Source organism: Mirounga leonina, unplaced genomic scaffold (genome assembly GCF_011800145.1).
Source record: "Mirounga leonina isolate KUSES-001 unplaced genomic scaffold, KU_Mleo_1.0 Mir_179, whole genome shotgun sequence".
NCBI classification, from domain to species: domain Eukaryota; kingdom Metazoa; phylum Chordata; class Mammalia; order Carnivora; family Phocidae; genus Mirounga; species Mirounga leonina.
This window is the reverse complement of record NW_023270466.1, coordinates 936,458-958,147: the sequence shown is the minus strand read 5'-3', so window position 1 is coordinate 958,147 and position 21,690 is coordinate 936,458. Positions and strand designations below refer to the sequence as shown.

At 43.5% G+C, this 21,690-nt stretch overlaps 1 protein-coding gene across 1 annotated transcript in view; it reads left to right on the top strand.

Moving 5' to 3' along the window:
- The window catches only part of RASEF (RAS and EF-hand domain containing), an 84,064-nt gene extending 72,210 nt beyond the window's left edge, over positions 1–11,854 (top strand). The window contains exons 15-17 of the mRNA XM_035024378.1: positions 2,358–2,477; positions 5,113–5,189; positions 11,472–11,854. Coding sequence (XP_034880269.1) covers positions 2,358–2,477; positions 5,113–5,189; positions 11,472–11,577 — 303 coding nt within the window. The 3' untranslated portion in view covers positions 11,578–11,854. The remainder of the gene's footprint in view (positions 1–2,357; positions 2,478–5,112; positions 5,190–11,471) is intronic.
- Positions 11,855–21,690: the final 9,836 nt, after the last annotated feature.

Here is a 21,690-nt window from a genome sequence, read left to right as displayed (position 1 = left end):
TGAGAAACCCGAGGCAGAGAAAGTATATGGCCCTGGCTTGTGGTTATTTAGAGGGCAGGGGTTGAATGGGGCCTTGGATCTCCTGATTCAACCCTGGTTGCTGCTCTGATAGAGCACCAGAGGAAGCAGTGTGTTGAGAAAAGAAGCTTTTGGTGTCCAGAGAGGAGTTCCAAGGTGCATTTAGTGCACAGAGGAGAAGCATCTGCTCAAGGGAACAGACGGACCTCCCTGGGATAGAGCAATGAGTCCAGAGAGTAACATAATCCCCACAGACTCGTACCCACAGATATTTAAAATCCACGGCAAAGCTTTTTATTGTTAAAACTTTTGTACTTAGTCTGCATTTTAAGTCCTTGGATTATGCGCAAGGCCAGGAGGCCCAAAGGCAAGGTCAGCCAGTGTTGAAATAGCCCTTAGTGACCAGCCATGGTGTGTGCCGGGACCCGTAATTTGCCATCATTTGCTAATCACCTACACGTGGTAAGTGACCTTTTCAGCTCCGTGGATCACCTTTCACACGGTCTGAAAAGGACGAAAACTATGTTCAAGATGAATTCTTGAATTTGCCATGGGGAAAAATTAGATACCACTTGGCATTTGACTTTCACCTTTGGGAAAAATGGGCATGATAAACCTCTGCCATGGCTCAGCCTTTGTAATTTGAGGAAATTCTGTGAGGAAATTCTATACGTGGCCACTCTAAATACAGGTGGAAACTGAGAGTGTGATTGTTGGGGTAGGCTGGAGGGCTGAGGGGTAGTAGAAGGTCAGTGATGAATTAATAATTAATACACTTCGATAAAAACCACTGGGTTATACAGTCCTACAATAAAGCCGTGGGTAAAATAAAACGAAGGCCATTTACTTACCTGTTGTGAGTAATGTATTGGTTGAATACTTGGGTGAACATTGAATGGAGGAGACACTTGAGATGTGAGCTCTCTTCCCGACTTACACATTGTGGAGAATTTTTGGAGAGCTTCCTTTGTGCACGTTCCAGAGCCTGCAATGCGCCCATAGTCAGGGAGCTTGCACCCGAGGAGGGGAAACATAACAAGCAACAAACAAATAAAATAAATGGAATGATAGAATATGATAAATATTGTGGAAACGAGAAGAAGGCAGGGTAAAGGGCCTGATGGTGTGGTCAGGGCAGCCTCCCTGGAAGGTGGTGTTGGAGTCAAGACTTTAAGGAGTTGTCCGTATTTACTGGAATAACTTTGGGAAATCCTTTAGAAGCTTGGGTTCTTGGCTCACTTAAGGGAGTATATGTTGAGTGGCTTCCAAAGGTTGCCCACTTGGAACCTGAACAGTTTACCAAAGAACACAATTAATGAACACCTCAATGGACGGAACACCTAGTTTTGGAGAGCGCCCTTCATTCCCTTCCCCTCTCTGCTGTTACTGCACTCCAGTGCCCTCGGTTGGAGAATGGTCTGAAGAGAAAGGAAATCGAATGTAATGCCATCGTTTTTAAGGCTCATTTCTTGATCCTGGGGCAGGGGTAACCGCGAACTGAAAGCACAGCTGGTACCCGTAGGCACTGCGGAAGGTCACTTCCACATGCCCTGGTCAGGGCTGCCGCTGCCCTGGCCTAGGAACCAGAACACTGTTTTTCTGGGCCAGTCAGGTTGTCATCCTCTGTTCTCTTCAGAGCCTGCGGAGGTGCGGTGTGCCCTCACTAACCCCTTCATTTTACCAGTGGGGAAACTGAGGCAGAAACATGCAGCATTTCGCCTGATTTCAGGCCCCGTGTGGACCGGGGACTTTGCCTGAGCTGATTTGAGAGCATTAGCCTTAGAATCGATTCCTTCGAATGATTGGTAATTGACTCCTCGTAAGAAAAATGTTGACCTTTGGGACCTTCACATTTTGCTTTTGTTGTAAACCAGATTGCAGTGAGTGTGGAACTTGCAAGCTCTGTTTTTATCCCCTGATGGCTGAGGGATTTCCTGTGTGTTTTGTACCTGAGATAATGAAGTTGACTTGTCATCAGCACCGTTTGGAGTGAAAGTCGCAGAAAATTGTGTGGGTGCCATGGCCCCGTATAATTCTGTGCTCATGCCCCTTGAGTTCATATTGGTTCGTATGGTGGCAGGGATGATGGGGAGTATTTGGACCGTGGCCCCGGCCTTCGCAAGATCTTGTTTAACCTCTCTGAATTTCAGTGGTCTCACCTGGCGATGGGAAGAAGTTTGGCTCTTTGTAGAGAGATTTTGAGGCTTGAAGATATTACCTGCAGGTCATGTGGCTCCCACGGGGCATTTGGAGAGTGGAAGCTGCTGTTGGTACGGCTGCTCTTGTCAGTGGAACTTGTTCACTATTTGATGAGCACACAATTATTTTCCCTCTGGCAGGATGCAACCCAGGAGAGTATTCCTATCATGTTGGTAGGAAACAAGGCTGATCTCCGTGATGCTGCCACAGCAGAGGAACAGAAGTGTGTCCCAGGATACTTGGGAGAAAAACTGGCCATGGTAAGGGCAAAAGTGGGTCTGTTGGGATAGACCTTAGCCATTCATGAGCTTTGCAGTCAGCGGCCCTTCACTTCTGTCTACATTCGCTTTCAGAGGTTCTTTGGCAAACCTCCACCCTTTTTGATGGGGCTCCTGGCCTTCTTATTCAGGCAGAACTCCCAGTGCTGCCCCCCTGCACTTTATTTATTTTATTTTTAAAATTTATTTGAGAGAGAGAGAAAGAGCACGCGTGAGCATGAATGGAGGAGTGGAGGGGCAGAGGGAGTGGGAGAAACAGGCTCCCCACTGAGCAGGGCGCCTGACACGGGGCTTGGTCCCAGGACCTGAGCAAAGGCAGACAGAACCGGCTAAGCCACCCAGGTGCCCCCACAACCCCCACCCCCGCTACACACACTTCAATGAATGTATGAATGTAAGTAATTGTACCAAGGATTAAACCCCTTATGGAGCTAAAATGATCACTTGGTCATTTTCCCCCGTTGAAGAACGTTGACAAGGAGCAGCCAGAATTATCCTGCCTTACTCCTCACCCTCAGCCGGCTCCTGGACTCCTCTGATTCTGGAATCCACGTCAAGGCAAAAGAATGGGTGTCCCATTTAGAAAATGTGGTTTAGTTCCAGAGGGTTACTGTGCCAAAGGGCAGTGTGCTACCTGGGTGGAAGAGAATTGGGAAACTTTTTTTTTTTTTCTCTAAGATTTATGCTTAGTTGAATAGTCTAAAATTATTTTTTGGTTATGCGCTTGTATAGAAATGAAGTTCATTTCCATCCAGTAGATTACTGGGGGTAGCGTTCATTCTCCCGTAACAACCAGTGTGTGAGACTGCTCCAGGTCCCCCTTAGGACCTGTCTTTCCCAAACAAGGCATCAGAGGTGCCGGGGGTCGGATAAGCCCACGCCATTGCAGTCTGATCTGATGCCCCTGCCTTGGTGGTGCGCGTGGGCGCACGGGGAGACTGCGCTGTAGTGCGTGCACATGAACTGTAAAAAGAAGTTTCAGTCACTGTTTTAAGTTGGAAAATCTTTCTTGTTAAATTTTAGAACTATGGACCAAACATGCTAAACATCAAAGCTAAGCAGTGAGGCACAGAAGAGATTCATTCTGCACGTTTAATCCTATGCCCTTCGTTGTGTGCTGGGGAAAGACTAGAGCAGGCAGTCCTTGTCTTCATATAGTTCATTTCTGGGGGAGATACGTATTAAACGTATGCAGTCCGCGTGCCACATTGTCCCACACGCCCCCTTAGTGCATAATTCCCGGCCACACGCCGGGTTTATCCCCTCCTCAGGATTTTTGAGTTCCCAACGTTTGCTCACTTATGCATCTCGTGACCCCTACCCTCCTGCACCCTCGGGGGCAGTCTCCATGTCACCCCATAACATCCTAGCCATAGAACTCAGCAGCAGCACTACCCGTTCCCACTAGAAATCCATTCATGTTCACTGTAGGATTGTTACATATTTTCTGTGGATGCGAGGGCTCATGGGTAGAGGTCCCACTGTGGAGTCTTTTCCCCTCATTTCGTTCTCTCTCTCCATGCTCCGGAGTGGCCATGACATCCTCCCCTTACCCCCACAGGATACTGCGTCACCCACACCCAGGTCCATGGCACATGCAATTCTCCTTCCCGCAGGGACATTGTCTTGAGGCAGACACACACAAATAACTTCATCAGTTACAGTTTGGCAGGTGCAATGCAGGAAAAACACAGAGGGCTGTGAGGTTTCCTAATAGCAAGACCTAACATAACAGGGACGTGTCAGGCTTAGACAGCACTGAATCTTAACTTCAGGGGAGGATTACAGAAAAATTCAAAAGGTAGTTAGGAATCAGCCTGGAGAAGGGGGGCTGATGGGGGGAAGGGCATAATGCAGGTAATGGGAGCAGCAGGTACAAAGATCGTGAGGTTGGAGGGAATTTGGAACATTGGAGAAACAGAGGGAAGGTCAGAGTAACCGAGGCAGTGCGAGCGAGGGAGGAGGGTGGCAGGTAAAGCTAGGAGGTGGGCCGGGACTACATGGACGAGAGGCCTTGTCGGCCATGGGGAGGCATCTGAGCGTTACTTGGAGAGGAACGGGAAGCATTGAAAGGCTTGAAGCAGGAGAGTGATATCATCAGTCATCATATACATAACCCCTGGGAGGTAGAATAATAGAGCACTAGACAGTGTCTGTTGGTTTTTAGCAACATGGAGGTTGCTGAATCTTGATAGGAAAAGGTGATAGTGTGAAAGGATGCATGTTAGCTGCCGGCCCAAAGGAGACATACCTTTGATGGACATTTAATTTGTGAGTGGTTACCTTAAGCTATCATTTTTACCTCTCTCAGATTATCTGATAGAGAACGTTTGTAGCAACTGGTAGGACTGTGGGGAATAAGAACCTTAAAACATGAAATTGTGTATTGTGTTACTTTTAAGGCAAAATAAAAACCCCCTGACTAGGAGCTGTGTCTGGAATAACTCGACTCAAATTCACTGTTTTTTTTAAAGTATCGAAACTGTGAATCCAATGTCTTAGCTATTAGCATACTCAACAGGAGAATGTGTTTATTTTATTTGTGGGTTGTAAAAGCTAAAATTCCAGGAGCCTCAAATAAAGACTTCATTTAATTGTGCCTGTTTCTTTTCTACAGACCTATGGGGCATTGTTCTGTGAAACCAGTGCCAAAGACGGCTCGAATATAGTGGAAGCTGTTCTCCACCTTGCTCGGTAAAGTGGTGTCTTATATTTGGAAAATGAAAACAGGATTGAATTTTCACGTAGTTGGTGCATATATCAGATTTCTGGGCTATGACACGAATATACATTGGAAAACACTGTCTCGTATTTCAGTAGTGGTTAGAGAAACAATCGAACACGGATTTTATAAAAACTGGTAGTGCTGCTTATTCACTGTGAACATTGGCGAAGTGCCTTTTCCGCCAAACAAAGCAGGTGCATCTGAGGTGTCGTTGACATTTCTGCAAAATGTCACCGCAGAGCTAATAGCTGACTTGCATGAATCATTTCCAGGAACCAGATTTTAAACACAAGAGACTATTATGAAATTAACTGTCTATTATGACATTTTCTGGGGTAAAGGGGAAAAAAAACAACTCAACAAAGCAAATTGTATATCACGCCAGTTGGAAGCACTTTATTAAAATAATTACTCAGGTAATTATTAAGCTCAGGCGATGGTGTTAATAATAAATAACGTTTTGGGATGTAGATTAGAAGGAAAATTACATCCTTGAGGAACTTGGATGTAAATGGGTTTTTTAATCCTTGGAGTAAATTTGATTTTTAGGAAATAACAACATTATCTGTTAGATTTATGTCTTCTGCCTAGTTTCCTGCCACAAATGAAAAGATGATTCTTTACTGGCCTAAAGAGATTAAATATCCAAAAGAAAAAAGAAAGGAAAGGAAAAAAAAAAAAGAAAATGAGCATGAACAGAATTCAGGCGATAGATCTTTAATTGCTGACAAAGTGAAGCCATAATTTTGGGTGTGTGGTTTTTTTCCTGATCATTTGTGAAATTTTACAAGAATCTTAGCTTTAGTATGACTTTTGGCCTCTTCTGCTCATATACGGTGACAAGTAGTGTTTTCAGTGCTGCTTTTCTATCAGTGACTTGGTGTTTATAGTGCTTATTAGCTGCTTAGACTGGGGCCTTGGGTGAGATCCTTGCCCTCACTTGAGAAAATCAGGAAATGGACCCCAGGACTTTAAACGGCCTGCTTGACATTAGTCTGTGGCAGGGCTTGGCACACGCCTTGGGCTCAAACTCAGAGTCTTTGGACATTATCTCCTTTGATATCTGTCCAAGAGAGAGAGCCACCTGCCCCCACCACATTTTGGTGCAAAGCAAAGACAGTGCTGTGAGTGTGACCTAGAACAGGTGGAAGAAAGGTAAACATTTAAGATTCAAGGTTAATGACGTGGTTTTAGTAGGAGAATCATGGGCTCATACCACATTTGTCCAACAAGAGCCCAAGTAAAACCTTCATAAGCTGGGTGATGTAATTGACTCCGTGCATCTGTGGGTGCGAAGGGGCTGCTGGCCATTTTGGCCAAGGAAGGTTCATTCAGCAGAGGTGGGGGGAGATTCCGTGCAACACACTGAGGGTGGATTCACTGCTGAATTGGTAGGTGTTTATACTTTCTTGGGTGTTTGTACTGGTGTTTTGCTACAAGGTACCTGGGGATTCCTGGGTGGAGGTGACGTGCTTGCTGGGCTAGAGGGGTCTGGCAAGGGCCTGCAGGTCTTCAGAGCATCACTGGGCCCGAAGCTGAACCGGACCAGGCAGGGAGGACACCCTAGCTTTGGCAGTGGGGTGCTGGCCTGCTGCTCCAGCCCCGCAGAAAAGGACGCTGCACGCCAGGCCCCCTGCGAGGCTGTTGCCTCCTACCCTGCTTAATGGAGGACCGTGGTGTCAGGAGGCTCAAAGTGCGGTCTTAAATCGCCCCCCCGAACAGCTGTGGAGTCAGACAAGTCCCTGCCTCCCTCTCGGCATCTCTAATGTGTAAAATGAGGGAGGGGGCTGGAGAAAGCGACCCCCAAGGTCCTCTCTAGCTCTGCCAGTCTGTGGTTCTACATAGAACCGCCGGTACCCCACGAATACCGGTTGCTATTTAATGCTGAATTGTCTTTATGGGGTCATATTAATGTTAAATGACTCCAGATTGCCATGGTCACATCCAGAGTGCCGAATTGATTCTCTTTATTGTATCATAAAGGTGGGAGAGGCTGTGAGCCGCCTGCGCTTTCTCCCCACCTGCTCCTGCCCCGCGCCCTGTTTCCAGTGCAGCTCGCACACAGCCTTGTGCTTCTTTACTCACCACACCTGTGTGCAGAGGCCTTTGGGTCACGAGCTCACTCTTTGGGAACCACTCATCAAGGAGTTATTTTATCGTTGTTATTGCATGATGGCCTGGTGTGAGGTCTCTGGTTTTGTCACAGTAACGATGTGTTAAATAGGAAAATTATAAATAAAGCAAATATTAATTTGCTTTATATTCTGCCTTCAGATTTGCTTGTTAAAGTGCCTAAGTCTTACATGGAAATGGTAGAGTTGCCGCAGGTGAAAAAGTTTTACATCCTGGGGCTCCTGGGTGGCTCAGTCGGTTAAGCATCTGCCTTTGGCTTAGGTCATGACCCCAGGGTCCTGGGATCGAGCCCCGTGTCGGGCTCTCTGCTCAGTGGAGAGGTGGGGGGGGGGTCTGCTTCTCCCTCTCCCTACTGCTCATGCTCTCTCTCTCTTGCTATCTCTTTCTGTCTCTCAAATAAATAAATAAAATACTAAAAAAAAAGTTTTACATCCTTTAGAAAGTTATGTATAATGTAAAACATGTTACGTTCTCGATTTAGATCTTGTAAGGCAATTCCCATCACGGGCACCTTTCACGCCGTGTCATGTCATAAAACGTGAACTAGACGAGTTTATGGCTTTACACTGTCGAAACAGAATTCTGTTTCGAAGGGAGGCCATGAATGTTTGGTTAACACCCGAAACTAGAAACTACAAGTACTACTTTTTCTGGAAACCTCTCAATCCCAAGAAAACTGTTTTCTAGAAATGCAATTTCCCCATAATGCTGACAGGACATTTATCACAATCATTGTCCATTGGCAAGTGAATTTGCCATCACCAGAACCACGAGCTTTACACATTTTGCAGATCCAACTTCCAAAGGCATTTAATTGATTAATGGCCTGAGATTTGAAAACAAAACAAAACAAAAAAGCTCAGGTTGATGTATGTATCTGTTCAGCTCAGGAGCTGAGCCTGTTGGGATCCCATAAATCTACCCGTGAGACAGAGTCACCTAACATGCAGTTGTCAAGCATGTGGTAGTTTTTGGTGAGAAAGTCCAGTATTCCCAGCCTTAAACCTGTTGTAGGTGTTTGGAATATCTGTCTGATTTCCGTGAAGTGGGAGGGACATGCCTGCACTTATGGTGGATTAAGGAAACGAAAGGCCAGATGAACAACGTGGGTACATACTTTTCCTCCTTAATATTTGCTTTCAGGTTCAATAAAATGTCTGCATTATTGTGAGCACTCAGCCCGTGGAGGCCACATACATGGTTCAGTAGAGATACCGAGGAAATGAATATTTGCAGGCTATGCAATTTAACGAGAGGAAAAAGAAAAGAGAAAACATTTGACCAGGCAGCCAGATGATTGTAGCTTATAGAGGCCATTAGACCACCCAGAAGGGAGAGATATGGGTTGTCTTGTGAAGGTGCTATGATTATTATACCCATTGTACAGATAAGAAAGTGGAGGAGTAGAATGCTAATCAACCTGCTCAAAGTGACACAGCTGCTCAGTGGCAACATTGGGACTTGTCGCTGCCACTCTGGAGCATCAGCTTGCTGCTTCAGTGTTGGCAATCACATTCTCTTCTTCTTTACTCTCTCTCTGCCTACTGTCTTCTACCCCCAGGGTTTCTAGAACTGTCTCTAGCTGATGACTTCTCCAATTTCTGTATTTTTAACCTCCACCTCTTTTTAAAATTCCATAACCACATCCCCACCCATCAACAAGAGGGAATCCCAAAGGCTTGACTGTATCCAGCATGTCCAAACCCTCACAGTCTGGCCTCACCTGCCTTTCTGGTTGCATCTCTTATCTTGCTTCCCAAAGGAATGATATCTGTAGACACAGCAAATGTTATTTCTAGTTGTGGCCAAGCTCTTTTATGTCTCCTTGCCTTTATGCAGGCTGTTCCTTGCACCTGGAATCTCTTTCCTCATTAAGTGGAGGTCAATTCCTGTTCTTTCAAGAGGTCCCTCCAGTGTCAAAGTGTCCATGAAGCTCCATCTCCACAAAGCCTTCCTTCCCTGCGGGCCAGCACGACTGTGGTGTACCCTTTGTATTCATGCATCACACCGTGCAAGGGACCTTGTAATGATTTGTTTAGCCTTTGTCTCTCCCTCAACACTCACTAAGAGAGGGTCCCAGAGTTTGGCATAAATTGGGCATTTATTGAATGACCAAATGTCTGAGATGATGCAGTTAGAAGTTGTTATTAGTTTTCTGTTGTTGCTGTAACAAATTCCCACAAACATAGTCTCTTAAGCAATGCACATGTATCACGTTCCAGTTCTGGAGGTCAGGAGTCTTATGGAGTGTTCTAGGTTGGATTGTGTATCTTCCTTCTTTTCCTGAGTCTTTGTTTCCTCATCTGTGAAGTGAGGATAATAATGCTCACCTGTCACCTGTCAGGGTTGTGTGTGTGTTTATGTTGTGTGATTGTTTATGTGTATTAAATAAGAAAAATGTGAAAATGTATAGTACAGCGTTTATTAGCTCACCTTCAGCAAGAATTAATTCCTCTTTTTTTTCTTCTGCTGAGATGTCTTCTTTCCAACTCATAGTATAGTGGTTTTCAAAAGTTAGCACATATCAACACCATCTGGAGTCGTGCTGACCAATTTGGTAGCCACAAGCCACAAGCAGTGTGGCGAACCCAAATCAAGATGTCTTGTAGGTACGGATTTTGAAAACAGTATAAAAATCATAAAATACTTCATTATTTTTATGGATAACATGCTAAAATGATAATATATTTGTTGTACTGAGTTAAAATATGTTAATAAAATTAAATTTACCTGTTTCTTTTTACATTTTTAAATGTGGCTACTAAAAAATTTAAGATCACATATGTGGATTACATTATATTTCCATTGAACCACGTTGCTGTACTCGGAATATGCCAGTTCTTAGTAGTTTCAGGTATCTGCCCCTCTGTAACAAACTAAAACGTGGTTGCCTAAAACAACTACCACTTTTTAATTTCTTGAAATTACCAGAATGTGCTGGATCTCAGTTGGAAGGTCCCTCGACTGCTTTTGCTTGGGGTGTCTTGTGCATTTTCAGCCAGATGGCCGTGGGGCTAAGGCTCCGGCTGGGCGTCTGCCACCAGGGTCCTAGTCCTTCTGGCCACTCGTCCCCAGGGCCACTCTGTGGCCCTCTCCACTGAGGAGCCCTGGCAGCCGAGAGCAGCTTTAACACCTGGCTTGGAGTCCTAGCCTGCCAGTTCCTCTGCATTCTGTGGATCTAAGCAGTCGCAGACAGAGGCAGCACTGTGGAGGGAGAGCCCATGGTGGGGGCTCCCTAGTCTTGATGGGGGGGCCCCGGGCATTGATGGGGAAGGTGGGATTGTTTGGGGGCCTCTTGGGAATGAGCTGTCACAGTCAAGATTGCCATTCAGGGTCTTGTCTAAGGTGGGACTTCAGGGTCTGCTTGTTTCACGGGCATCCCTGAGAATACACTTGGAGGGATACTATCCCTAGGAGGTCTTCACAAGATCTTAGAGAACTTTTGCCATTGTAGCCTCTAGCTGTTAATTCTAAAAGAAATTTAGGAAGAGGCAAAAGGAAGATTTCTTCCCCCTGGATTTTAACCATTCATCATTGTCTTCATGATCTTGTATAATTCAAGAGTGGTTTTAAAGTCACATTGCTTTTGTTAAGGTCAGCAAGTGCTAGTCGGGGATGGAAGCCGGGTCCCAGAGTGCTAAGGAGTGCGCTGTGCGTGTGGCAGACTGGAAAGCATGTGAAACTGCAGGAGAGGGCAACAGTAGGTCGTGTGTGTGCGTGTGTGCACGCCCCTGTGTACACGTGTCTCGTGTGCACCTGCCTTGTGCGTGGTGAGCGTGGCCTGGTGCTCAGAGTGCAGGCATGGGTCCAGGCCCAGCTCTGCGGCTCTCCGGTAACCAAAGGGAAACTGCTTAACCCTTTTTTTTTTTTTTTTGCCTTTGCTTCCTGACATATAAAATGGGGCCCAACAAATTCACATGGTCCTTGTGAGGATTAAGACAGTCAATACCTACAAAGCATTTAGAACAATGTCTGGATGACATACAGCAAGTGCTCAGCAGTGTTGTTTTAATTTTACAGAACCATTTGTGGTTTAGTTTTGTACCTCAGTAATTCATTTTCTCTCTGTCTCTCTCTCTCTGTCTCTCTCTCCCTCCCTCCCCTCCCCCGCCCCCCAGGGAAGTGAAAAAAAGGACTGATGAAGATGACAGCAAATCCATTACCAATCTGACTGGGACCAGTTCCAAAAAGTCAACCCAGATGAAGAACTGTTGCAATAGTTAAATCCCGAACATCCCTGGCCTGTCAGGTCTTCAGTCCCAGAGTACTGAGTGTCTGTGACTTGTTTGCTTCTCGCAGAGGGGTGCATCCTCCAGACACAGCCAGGTGGAAAGTTGCAGTGTGGGAATCTGAACTGTGCTCTTAGATCCTTCTGGAGCCCCGGCTCTTTGCTCTTTTTCAGTGAATGATTGAGGCCCCCTGGTTAAAAGTACTTGTCTTGTCCTTGCAGAGTCTCAAAAGATAACGTGTAAAAAAATGTTAAAAAATCACATGCTCAGGGGCGCCTGGGTGGCTCGGTCGTTGGGCGTCTGCCTTTGGCTCAGGTCACGATCCCAGGGTCCTGGGATCGAGCCCCGCATCGGGCTCCCCGCTCAGCGGGAGGCCTGCTTCTCCCTCTCCCACTCCCCCTGCTTGTGTTCCCTCTCTTACTGTCTCTCTGTTAAGTGAATAAATAAAAATCTAAAAAAAAAAAAAAAAAAAAATACATGCTCAGATCGAAGCTGTAGAAGAAAAACTCCCTGACAAAGATCCACATGGTAGCTGACTTTGTAGATAACCTAGAACATTTTTTTTCAAATATTTGATACTAGAATACTAGTAAAAGGGGATTATCATCCTAGCTTTGCTGTTAACTAGCCTGTAGTCTCAGACCTGTTAGCAGCCCACGATAGATCTGTTTCCTCATCTGCAAAACAAGCAGCTTGGCCTTGCAGGCCTTGGCCCCTCAGATTTGGTGCACTGTACGGAGTGGGAAGGAGACCATGATGGCTCACAGTTAATAAGGACTCTGGTTAGTCATACTTTTTAAATATTGGGGTATTGATTTTTCTCATTTCTGAAACAACAGAATTTAATTGAGAAAAAAAATGGTAATGTTGTAGGCTCCAGTGGAGACAGAAAAATCTATTTTTTTATATACAAAGGAAGAAATATTTGTGTGACAAAAAGAAAAAAAAACAAGGTACTGACATCTCAACAAAGTCCATGGTTTAAATTCCATGTTAAAAATTCTAATGAAAACATAGGAGGCTACATACTAGTAAAAGTACAATGCCCAGGAAAGTTGTCACTCTTCACTTAAAAATATATACCAGCAAGTCATGGCCATGGGCTGGGGAAAGGCAGGAGCCGGAGTGATGGCTAATGGTGATGTGGTTTCTTTGGGGGGTTGAGAATGTTCTGGAATTATACTGTGATAATGGTTGCATAACTTTGTAAATATATGAAATAACACTGAATTGTTAAAAGGGTGAAGTTTATGGTATGTGAATTATATCTCATTAAAAAAAACCCAACACTACCACTTTAACATTTTGCCCAGTGAAAATGTGCATGTTTGCTTCAGACCTTCCCATCACTTACAAGCATAATCTCCAATATGGTGCAAATCCCTGAACTCCATAGTGGCCAGCATTCACTTCCTGAAATAATGAACAGTGAAAGAAATGTTATGTATGGTTTTGGAAACTCCTCTCTTCACAAGAGGCATCGTCCTTAGGAATGGGAAGTCAGAGTCCTTTGTTTAATATGACTAGTGACTCCTCCCCACGCAGCGTGGTGGGTCTTGCTCTCCTTCTAGAACCTGCAGTGCATCCAGTCTTCTCCACTGAAATGTCTCTAACAGCTGAAGGAGTCAACACCTGATCGTAGAGAAGCCTGGTTTTTGGTTTTTGGCTTTTGGTTGTCTGTGGCCTTGAACCAGTTAAATTATCCCCAACCAGAGATTTGAACTTACCTTGGTTCACATAGGTCCAGGTTCCAAGTAGTCTGCCGAAAAAACCTTAAACAATAACTTATTTATTGTATTATATAAGCTAATAACATTCCTTTTTGTTGAATTAAAACAACTCCATGGAGCTGTTTTTCTCCTGTTTATGATTTTTATGATCAAATCTTTAGTTCCCTAGCTTCATTTTTTTTTTTTTTAAAGTGAAAACTGACTGGATATGTTACACACCGAGATTATAAAGAGCCACAACATGCTTGAGTTTGTAAAAGCATGCCTTCTCTCTGTTGACATCTAGTTTTTTTACTGGAAAGTTTGTTCTGTCCCTGGCGACTCTACCATGCTGTTTAACAGCTTTGGTCACAGAAAAAGAAGTTTGCATTTTTGACCAGAAAGAGCCCCTCGCTGGTGGAATATTGTCAAAGTGAATGGGGGAGGATGTGGTTATTTCTGTGCCATCGTGAGATGCACATTTGGCCACGGCTGGTTGCCTCTGTGGCATCTTTGGAACCCGGGTTAGAAAGGATCTATGTGTTGCCATATGGGACACTTGTTCAGGTGTTTGGTGTACTTGCACAAAACTGTGTTTGTATAAGTGTTACTGTGTGGCCTTTATTTATTTCCCCCCTAAGTGTCTCTCTATATTTGTCTGACAGTTTGTACATAGAGTATATCTTTGATACAGAAGTATTACCTTGGCTGTTGCCTCCAGCTTCTATGGCTAGTTTACACCCACACTGATTTGGACAGAGTTTGCATAGACAAGGCAATCATCTTTATTCGAACCTGGAAAAGTATTTTGGCAACAAAATCCAAATCAGAGACTTAGAGCTCTGGTGAGCAGTCTTCTTTGAAGAGAAGTTACTTAAAAGCTCTTTCAGCTGCATTGGTGGGAAATCATCATTATCACCAACATTTCATTTCAGGAAGATGTTCTCAAAGTGTATTTTTGATAAGAAAAAAAAATTAATGTTTTTAACCTAGACTTAATGTGACACATTCACATAGTCCTGTGCAACTAACTCATCTTGACTCATTTTTTCCTTTGAGGGCTTTTAAAATCACAATTATACAGTGCTCCTTTTTTTTTTTTTTATGTATCCTGACACATTGGATAATATTTTCATTTCATCATGGAAAAGAATGTTGGATAAGGAGACATTTTTCACTGTTAACTTTTAGCCTCATGCATTTTCATAATTTATTTTTTCTACTTGCTGCTTTATATGACATATGTGACATTTGATTATTTAATACCAAATGTGATTTGCATAAACCCAAGTCACACAACCCTCTTGCCGGAGATAAAATTGAGGTTAAAAGATAAAGATTTATTTTCATATTTGTACAGTGATCGGCTTCAGAGTGAAGGCTTTTGTGGGCTTTTATTGTATATATGTGTAAGAAATTTCATATGTATAAAGTAGGCCTCTGAGTATTGAATAATTGTTTTCATGATTTTGATTTATATGGTTTACATTTTCATAGTATCAGCCATATTTCGTTTATACTGTTTATTTCTCTTCAAACCATTAATAATTACACCATAAAGTGTAATTTTATAGCAGTGCAAATGTCTAAGGAACTACAAATATTTTCTGCATTGTAAATTCAATAAAGCACGCTTCCTTTGGCCTTTGGGGTGTTTCCTTCAGCTTTACTGCAGGCATCCCTGAAGTAACTTTAATTCTAGGATGTGCCTGGATGAAGCCATGCTTCTAAAACACTTGTCTTCTCTGGCCTGGGCAGCTGGCTGGCTGGAGAAAAGAATGAATATGTGGCATTTGGTGCTGTGGCCCAGCCATGTCCTCTTGGCCAGCAGGGCATCAGGTCGACGAGCTTGGGGTGTGACAGCTAGAAACAGTGAGGCTTTTGTAGAAAAATTTCAGGACGTGCCCTGGCCATCCTCATGACCTCAGAGGTTAGTCCCTTTCTCTGGGACACCCATTCTACTCCTTCCATCCCCCACACTGCCCAGCCAACTCCTGCTCCTCCTCCTATTTTAGCTGAAACTTCACTTCCTTCAGGAAGTCTTCCCTCTCAGCCCCTAAACTAGGATGAGGCTGCATGCTCTCACTTGCATAGGACCCTTTTTAACTGAGCAGCATCATTATTGCCCTCGTACTTGTTGAACTAGACACCTGCCCCGAGCCCTGAGCCCTTTGTCCGCTGCTGCCTCCCTTCTGCTGTATGCAGTGCTAAAATGGCTAAGCAAATAATTAACTTTAAATAAGACAGGCTTTGCAAAGAGTTTCGGCAGACACGCACAGATGCACATACGTAGTAGTCATGGATGGGGTAATAAGAGGCAGCATATTTTAATGGCCACAGGTCTGGTCTCTGCAGCCAGCCTGCCTGGGTATGAACCCAGCCTCATACTCCTACTAATGGGTTAACAGTGAACAAGTGCCTTACCCTCTGTGTACCCCTGGGGCTTCTTTGATAAAATAGGGATAAAAGTACCAATCTCATGGGTTGCTTATGAGAACTAAATGAGTTAATGGATATAAAAGGTTTGGAATAGTACCTGGCACTTTGACCACCCTCAATTAAAAAAAAATCAAGATGTTTTGGGGGCACCAGAGTGGCTCAGTGGGTTAAGCACCTGCTTTCAGCTCAGGTCATGATCCCAGGGTCCTGGAATGAGCCCTGCATCTGGCTCCCTGCTCAGCAGGGAGTCTGCTGCTCCTTCTGCCCCTCCTCCCACTCATCCTCTTATTCTATCTCAAATAAGTAAATAAAATCTTTCCTTATTTTTTATTTAAAGATGTTTTAAAGCACCATTGATTGCATTGGTTTTGTTCGGGACCCTAGGAACTGCCATCAATGAGTAGCAGAAATTTACCAGATTACTTGGGGCATGGGGCATTATAGAGGATTCACTTTGACATAAGTTCATTGACAACTTCCCATATATATTCTTGGTATTTCGATGGACATGAAGTTGGGTACCACATCAGATAGGATATTGTGTAGATGGATTGAAAGAGGAGGAAATCACTGAGGGAAAAATGAAGGTCTGAAAGTTAAAATGGAAAATTGTGGAGTCCTTACAGGTGTCGGACCTCCATTTCTTAAGGTCTAATTGGATCAAGTATTGAAGGGATGGAGGAAACACCAGAGATCTGATTGAGAGTGTCAATCTAAATGACAGTAGCCATGGTGGTGGGTGATGGGGCTCCTGAACTAAATAGAAAGTAACCTTTATGTTTATACCATGACAGGTAGCCTGTTGAGAAGGATCTCTGGTGGATATATCCAACCATCCACAAGATGGGGATTCATTCCCAGGAAAGCATATTATTTTGCAAGCTTTGAAGTAAAAATAACATCTTTTCTTTCCAGATCTAAATGTTAAGATATGTTTTCATAGCCGAAGATGGAAAGCAGGCAAAAATGCCTCAACTCAAAATTGCAGAGTAAGGTGAATTTTCAAATGCAAAATTCTGTAAATAGTTACCCAATTTCCTTTATTTTTTTCTGCATCTGTGTATTGAGTTTATTTATGAATTTATATTTCTTAAATTTCAGTCGAATAGGGATTTAGTTGTAAGGTCCTTTAACTTGTGACTGACCTCTCAGGCTGGCAGTTCATGAGCCACATTTCATAGCATTTGACATCGACTTTTGTAGAGTTTCTCACTGTACCTTTGGCTTTTGGCTTTCTGAAAAATTTTCCATGCAAGTTTTCTGGCACATCTTCCCATTGCTGTGCAGCAGGGCAGAACTCAAGGGTTGGATAAAGATCCCTTCAGGGGGCATCTTAGGAGTAGTTCCAGTGTCATTTTGGGGGTTCTTTAATTCACCACAACTATTTTCTTTTCTTGATTCCAGAAACAGATGTTTTCCCTGTTAGATGAAATTCCCAAATTTTCCATGATCTCTAAGGCCCTCTGTGATCTGGCTCCTACCTGTTCATTCACTATGATTCTAGATGCTGGGGATGGAGAATGAATAAGGTAGACCCTCAAGCAGATTACATTCTAGTGAGGATTGACAACAAATTTGTAAACAAAGATCCACATTCTGCTTCCTCCTCCCCTGTCCCCACCCCAAAGTCTACATTTGGGCTTGGGAAACTGTTCTCAGACATGCCATACCCTCTCACCCCCACCCTTTACTCAGGCTCTGCTTTCTGCCTGGAGCACCACCGTCTATCTGCTCGTGTCCACCGTGGGTGTCTCGGTTCCTCCCAGCAGTTTCCTCAGACCCTGAAGTCTGAGCTGTAGCTCTCCTCCATGATGTCTCCCTGTAGTGCCCATCATAGCACTTTATCAGTGGTTGCAATGATCAGCTGACTTGTGTACCTGCCATGCTGGATGATTTCTGCCTCCGTCAGCCCCCCCCCCTTTTTTAAATTAACATATTATTTGTTTCAGGGGTACAGGTCTGTGATTCATCAGTCTTACACAATTCACAGCGCTCACCATAGCACAGACCCTCCCCAATGTCCATCACCAGTCGCCCCATCCCCCCAACCCCCCACCACTCCAGCAACCCTCAGTTTGTTTCCTGAGATTAAGAGTCTCTTACGGTTTGTCTCCCTCTCTGGTTTCTTGTTTCATTTTTCCCTCCCTTCCCCTATGATCCTCTGTCTTGTTTCTCAAATTCCTCATTATCAGTGAGATCATATGATACATGTCTTTCTCCAGTTGACTTATTTCGCTTAGCATAATACCCTCCAGTTCCAACACATCGTTGCAAATGGAAGATTTCATTTTTTTTTTTTTATGGCCTCCTGCAGCCCTTTAAACTTGACTGAGTGGAAGTAAACTTTCTCCACCCTGGAGTACACTTCATCACACTCATGACTCTTCTGAGTCCTCTGGATCAGGGTCTCAGCTTTCCTGTGCCACAGACTCCTTTGAAGCCCAGGAACCCCTCAGAATAATGTTTCTAATAAAGGAAACCAATGCTACTGAAAGACTATTCCCAAGATATTTTAAAAATTTTGTGATAACATGATATTTGTATTGCTTTATTGGCACAAGATCTGGTGATAGATCTAATAGGCACCATACTTATGATGTAGTGATGAAAGTAAACTGTATTTCGAGAGGTCTGCACCAATCTAAATTATGAATATCCATGGTTTTGTTGATGGCACAGTCACAGGTGCCAATGATATTACTGCATTTTGTTGCCAGCATTTTATATGAAATGAAAAGCTAAATTTCAGTTAGAGTTTAGTTAGTGAAAATAAACATGTAATTTTTGTCCCAAGTTAGAAATACGGATTTCTACCTATAGTGGCAATGGGCCCATGGCCCCACGTAAGAACCTCTGGCCTTGGATAAGAAGATATATTCAGATGAGAATTCCCATAAAGCAATCAAAACTCCAAGTTTGACTTAGTGGTGTTGGTCTTCTCTCTGCTCCAGCTCAGGCCTGCTTCATCCTGGAAGCCTGGCATGGGAAGAGGGGTTTGGTTGCCCTGGTCTGTCCTGCATCCCTGATGACTACTTACTACTGATACACTCTGAAGGCTCCAGGCAAGGGAAGCATGGTGCTTACACCAGGGATACTGTCTTACGTGTTAGCAAGATAAATCTCACAGAAGAAAAGGGATGCATGTGGCCAGCCATTCTTGACCATCAAGTGTGCTGAAGTTTAAGGATAAAATATGACCCTTGCAGGAATGTGTTGGAGCGCAGCTCCTGCCTCAAAACTGCAGTTCTGAAACTAGCCTGATTTAATGATTCTTCTTATGGCCATGAATACTGGCTGAGGAAGTAAGGAAGGTATAAAGCCCTTAAACCCTCAAAATAAAAGCAAAAATAAAACAAATTGACAGCAAAACTTCCACAAGTTGGCAAAGGGTGCATAAGATTGAGGATAAGATCGGGTTAAAAGTCAGAAATATTGAATGTTTTCTGGGGTGAGAAAGCATATAAATTTTCTCCTCTTTAAAATACCATTAAAACTAGAGTCATATGGATGTTCTTTTAGATAGTTAGACCCGCAAGGACAGAAGACAATTACAACAAAATCGTGAAGCTGAAAAGTAGAAGGAAAACTGGGAACTGAATTAACAACCTAAGGAAGCTGAATTCTAAACTAGCAGTGGGAGAAAGCTGAGAATAATTTAGATTTACATTGTGAATTTCCCAAAAGGCTGAGGAACTAGGGAAGCAGGTACCTCTGTAACTCGTGGGAGGTGGGAAGGTGGTGTGAAAGCAGTTTGAGAAGCAGTTCTATCCTTAAGTATTGTTCTCTCATGCTATGCCACTACTATCCAGACCAAAATCTGGAGATGTATTTTCTGGAGTAAAACAGAGCTGCTAGATTGGGGGATGGATGCCAGACACAGTTGAGTATTGGTACTATTAAAAATATGAGGGAATTAAGTGACACTACATATTCTGGGTGCTTGGTGCCAAAAGCCAATATTCCCCACTCAGCTTTTAGGACACTGATATCTTTATCTTCCCAAGATTGAAAGACTTTTCCCTGGAGTATGACCAGCCAAGAGGGAAGACTTTAAGATACTGACATCAGACATCCTTCCAGCAAATACAACCCTCCCACATCACCCTACAGTAAAGTTCAAAGTTGGCGAGTCACTCCCCACACTTTCCATCAGGATTTTAGCTCCCCTGAACAACCCAAGGATCACCAGATATTTGTGGCAAGTCTCTAGCTTGGAAAATGGAGACCAAATAAGACAGGAAAATATCAACTTGGGGAAATGGAGCCCATGCAGAAAAAGAAAAAAAAAACTATCATGAATATATTTAGATAGACAGACAAAGCTATTTGCAGCCATGAAATGAGAACAAGTTACTATCAATAAGGAACATTTAAAGAACAAAAGTAAGCTCTTCGAAACTAAAAACATGGGAGCAGAAGTATAAAAAAAAGTCAATTATAGAGTTTAGAAGATAAATTTGAGGATAAATTTGAGGAGTCATTCAGAAAGAAACACACAAAGAAAGAGAAACCAGGAGAGGAAGGAAATCCAACATCCAAAAATAGCTATTCCACAAGGAGACATCAGAGAAAACAGGATGACATGGTCAAATAATTCAAGACAAATTTCCAGAACTGAAAGGCATGAGTTGCTAGATTGAAAGAGCATATTGTCATTAGGGCCCTTTGCCCAGTGAAAAAACTCTCCCCAAGTTTGCAGAGAGGAAAAAAAAAAAAAAAAAGGAAACAGAAATAAGAATGGTTATGTATTTTTCAACAGAAATACCAGAAGCAAAATGACATTGTAGCAATGCCTTTAAATTTCCAAAGGAAAATTATTTCCAAATTGTAATTCTATACCTAGCTAAACTAGGTCAGTAATAATGACATTTTCAATATATTTAAGGTCTCAAAAACCTTATCTCTCATACACTATACACCTTTTCAAAGAAGCTTGAGGAGAACTTGCTCCAACAAAGGAAGAGTATGTGACATGGAATACAGGAGATAAGACCTTCAGCACAGGATGGTATAAAGTCCAATCCCCAGGGAGACAGACAGTGAAGGAAGATCCCAGGCTGAGAGACGTCACCAGATGTAGAGGATGCTGGTCCATATTGGAGCAGTGTGACTTAAGAGAGTTGTCACCATGAAGTGCCATTACATCATTTTTTTATTTGAGGACAGAATGGTAGGGTAAACCTGGCCTTGATCCTCATCTGTGTACTCCTGTCCTTGCCTTGTGCTGGTGAAGTTCCTGCTTGCTCCTTCATGCCCTGCTGCTTGGATTAGCTGCTCATTCCATCCCATAGGAGTGTTCTGTTTTTACCTCTCTTGGGAAATGGTGGGTGGCCATAGGGAGCTAGGAAAAAAAAAAATGGGGAGGGAGAGAGAGCATATGAGCTGCTATCTGTATTTGCTGCAGACATCCGGTACCCAGCTCACAGTATATCCTCCCAGATTGCCAATCTTTGATAAACCCTGTTTCCAGTATAACTACAGACAAAAGGGTCTTCACAACAGCACTGATTAGGGGGAGTACTCTCTGAAAGTCTGGGCAGAAAGGAAAAAAAAAGGTATATTCCCTCTTCCTGAAGAACATATCATTTAGTTAACAAGATCACAAAAGAGGCCATCCCCTCAGTACTGGAGAAAAAGGAGCCATTGGAGATTCCAGCCATGTAGCAAGGGAGAATATGCATTCCCACAGGTTTCTCCATCAGCTACTGGGTTGTGTACTCTGTCCTCTTACCATTTTGGAGGCTATTCAAATGGCTGTAAACAGATATGCCCCTTTGAGGAGTTTAAAACTCCTGAGATTGTAGACTTGATGGAATTTCAGTGGGAGCACTGAGCAAGTACACAGATAAATTACTAAAAACATATAGCATGTATAACTGACCTCACACAGATGGTCTATCCTAAGGGCTGAAAGATATTTACCAGAGCATACCAATGGAGCATCAACCAGACCTGTGGTC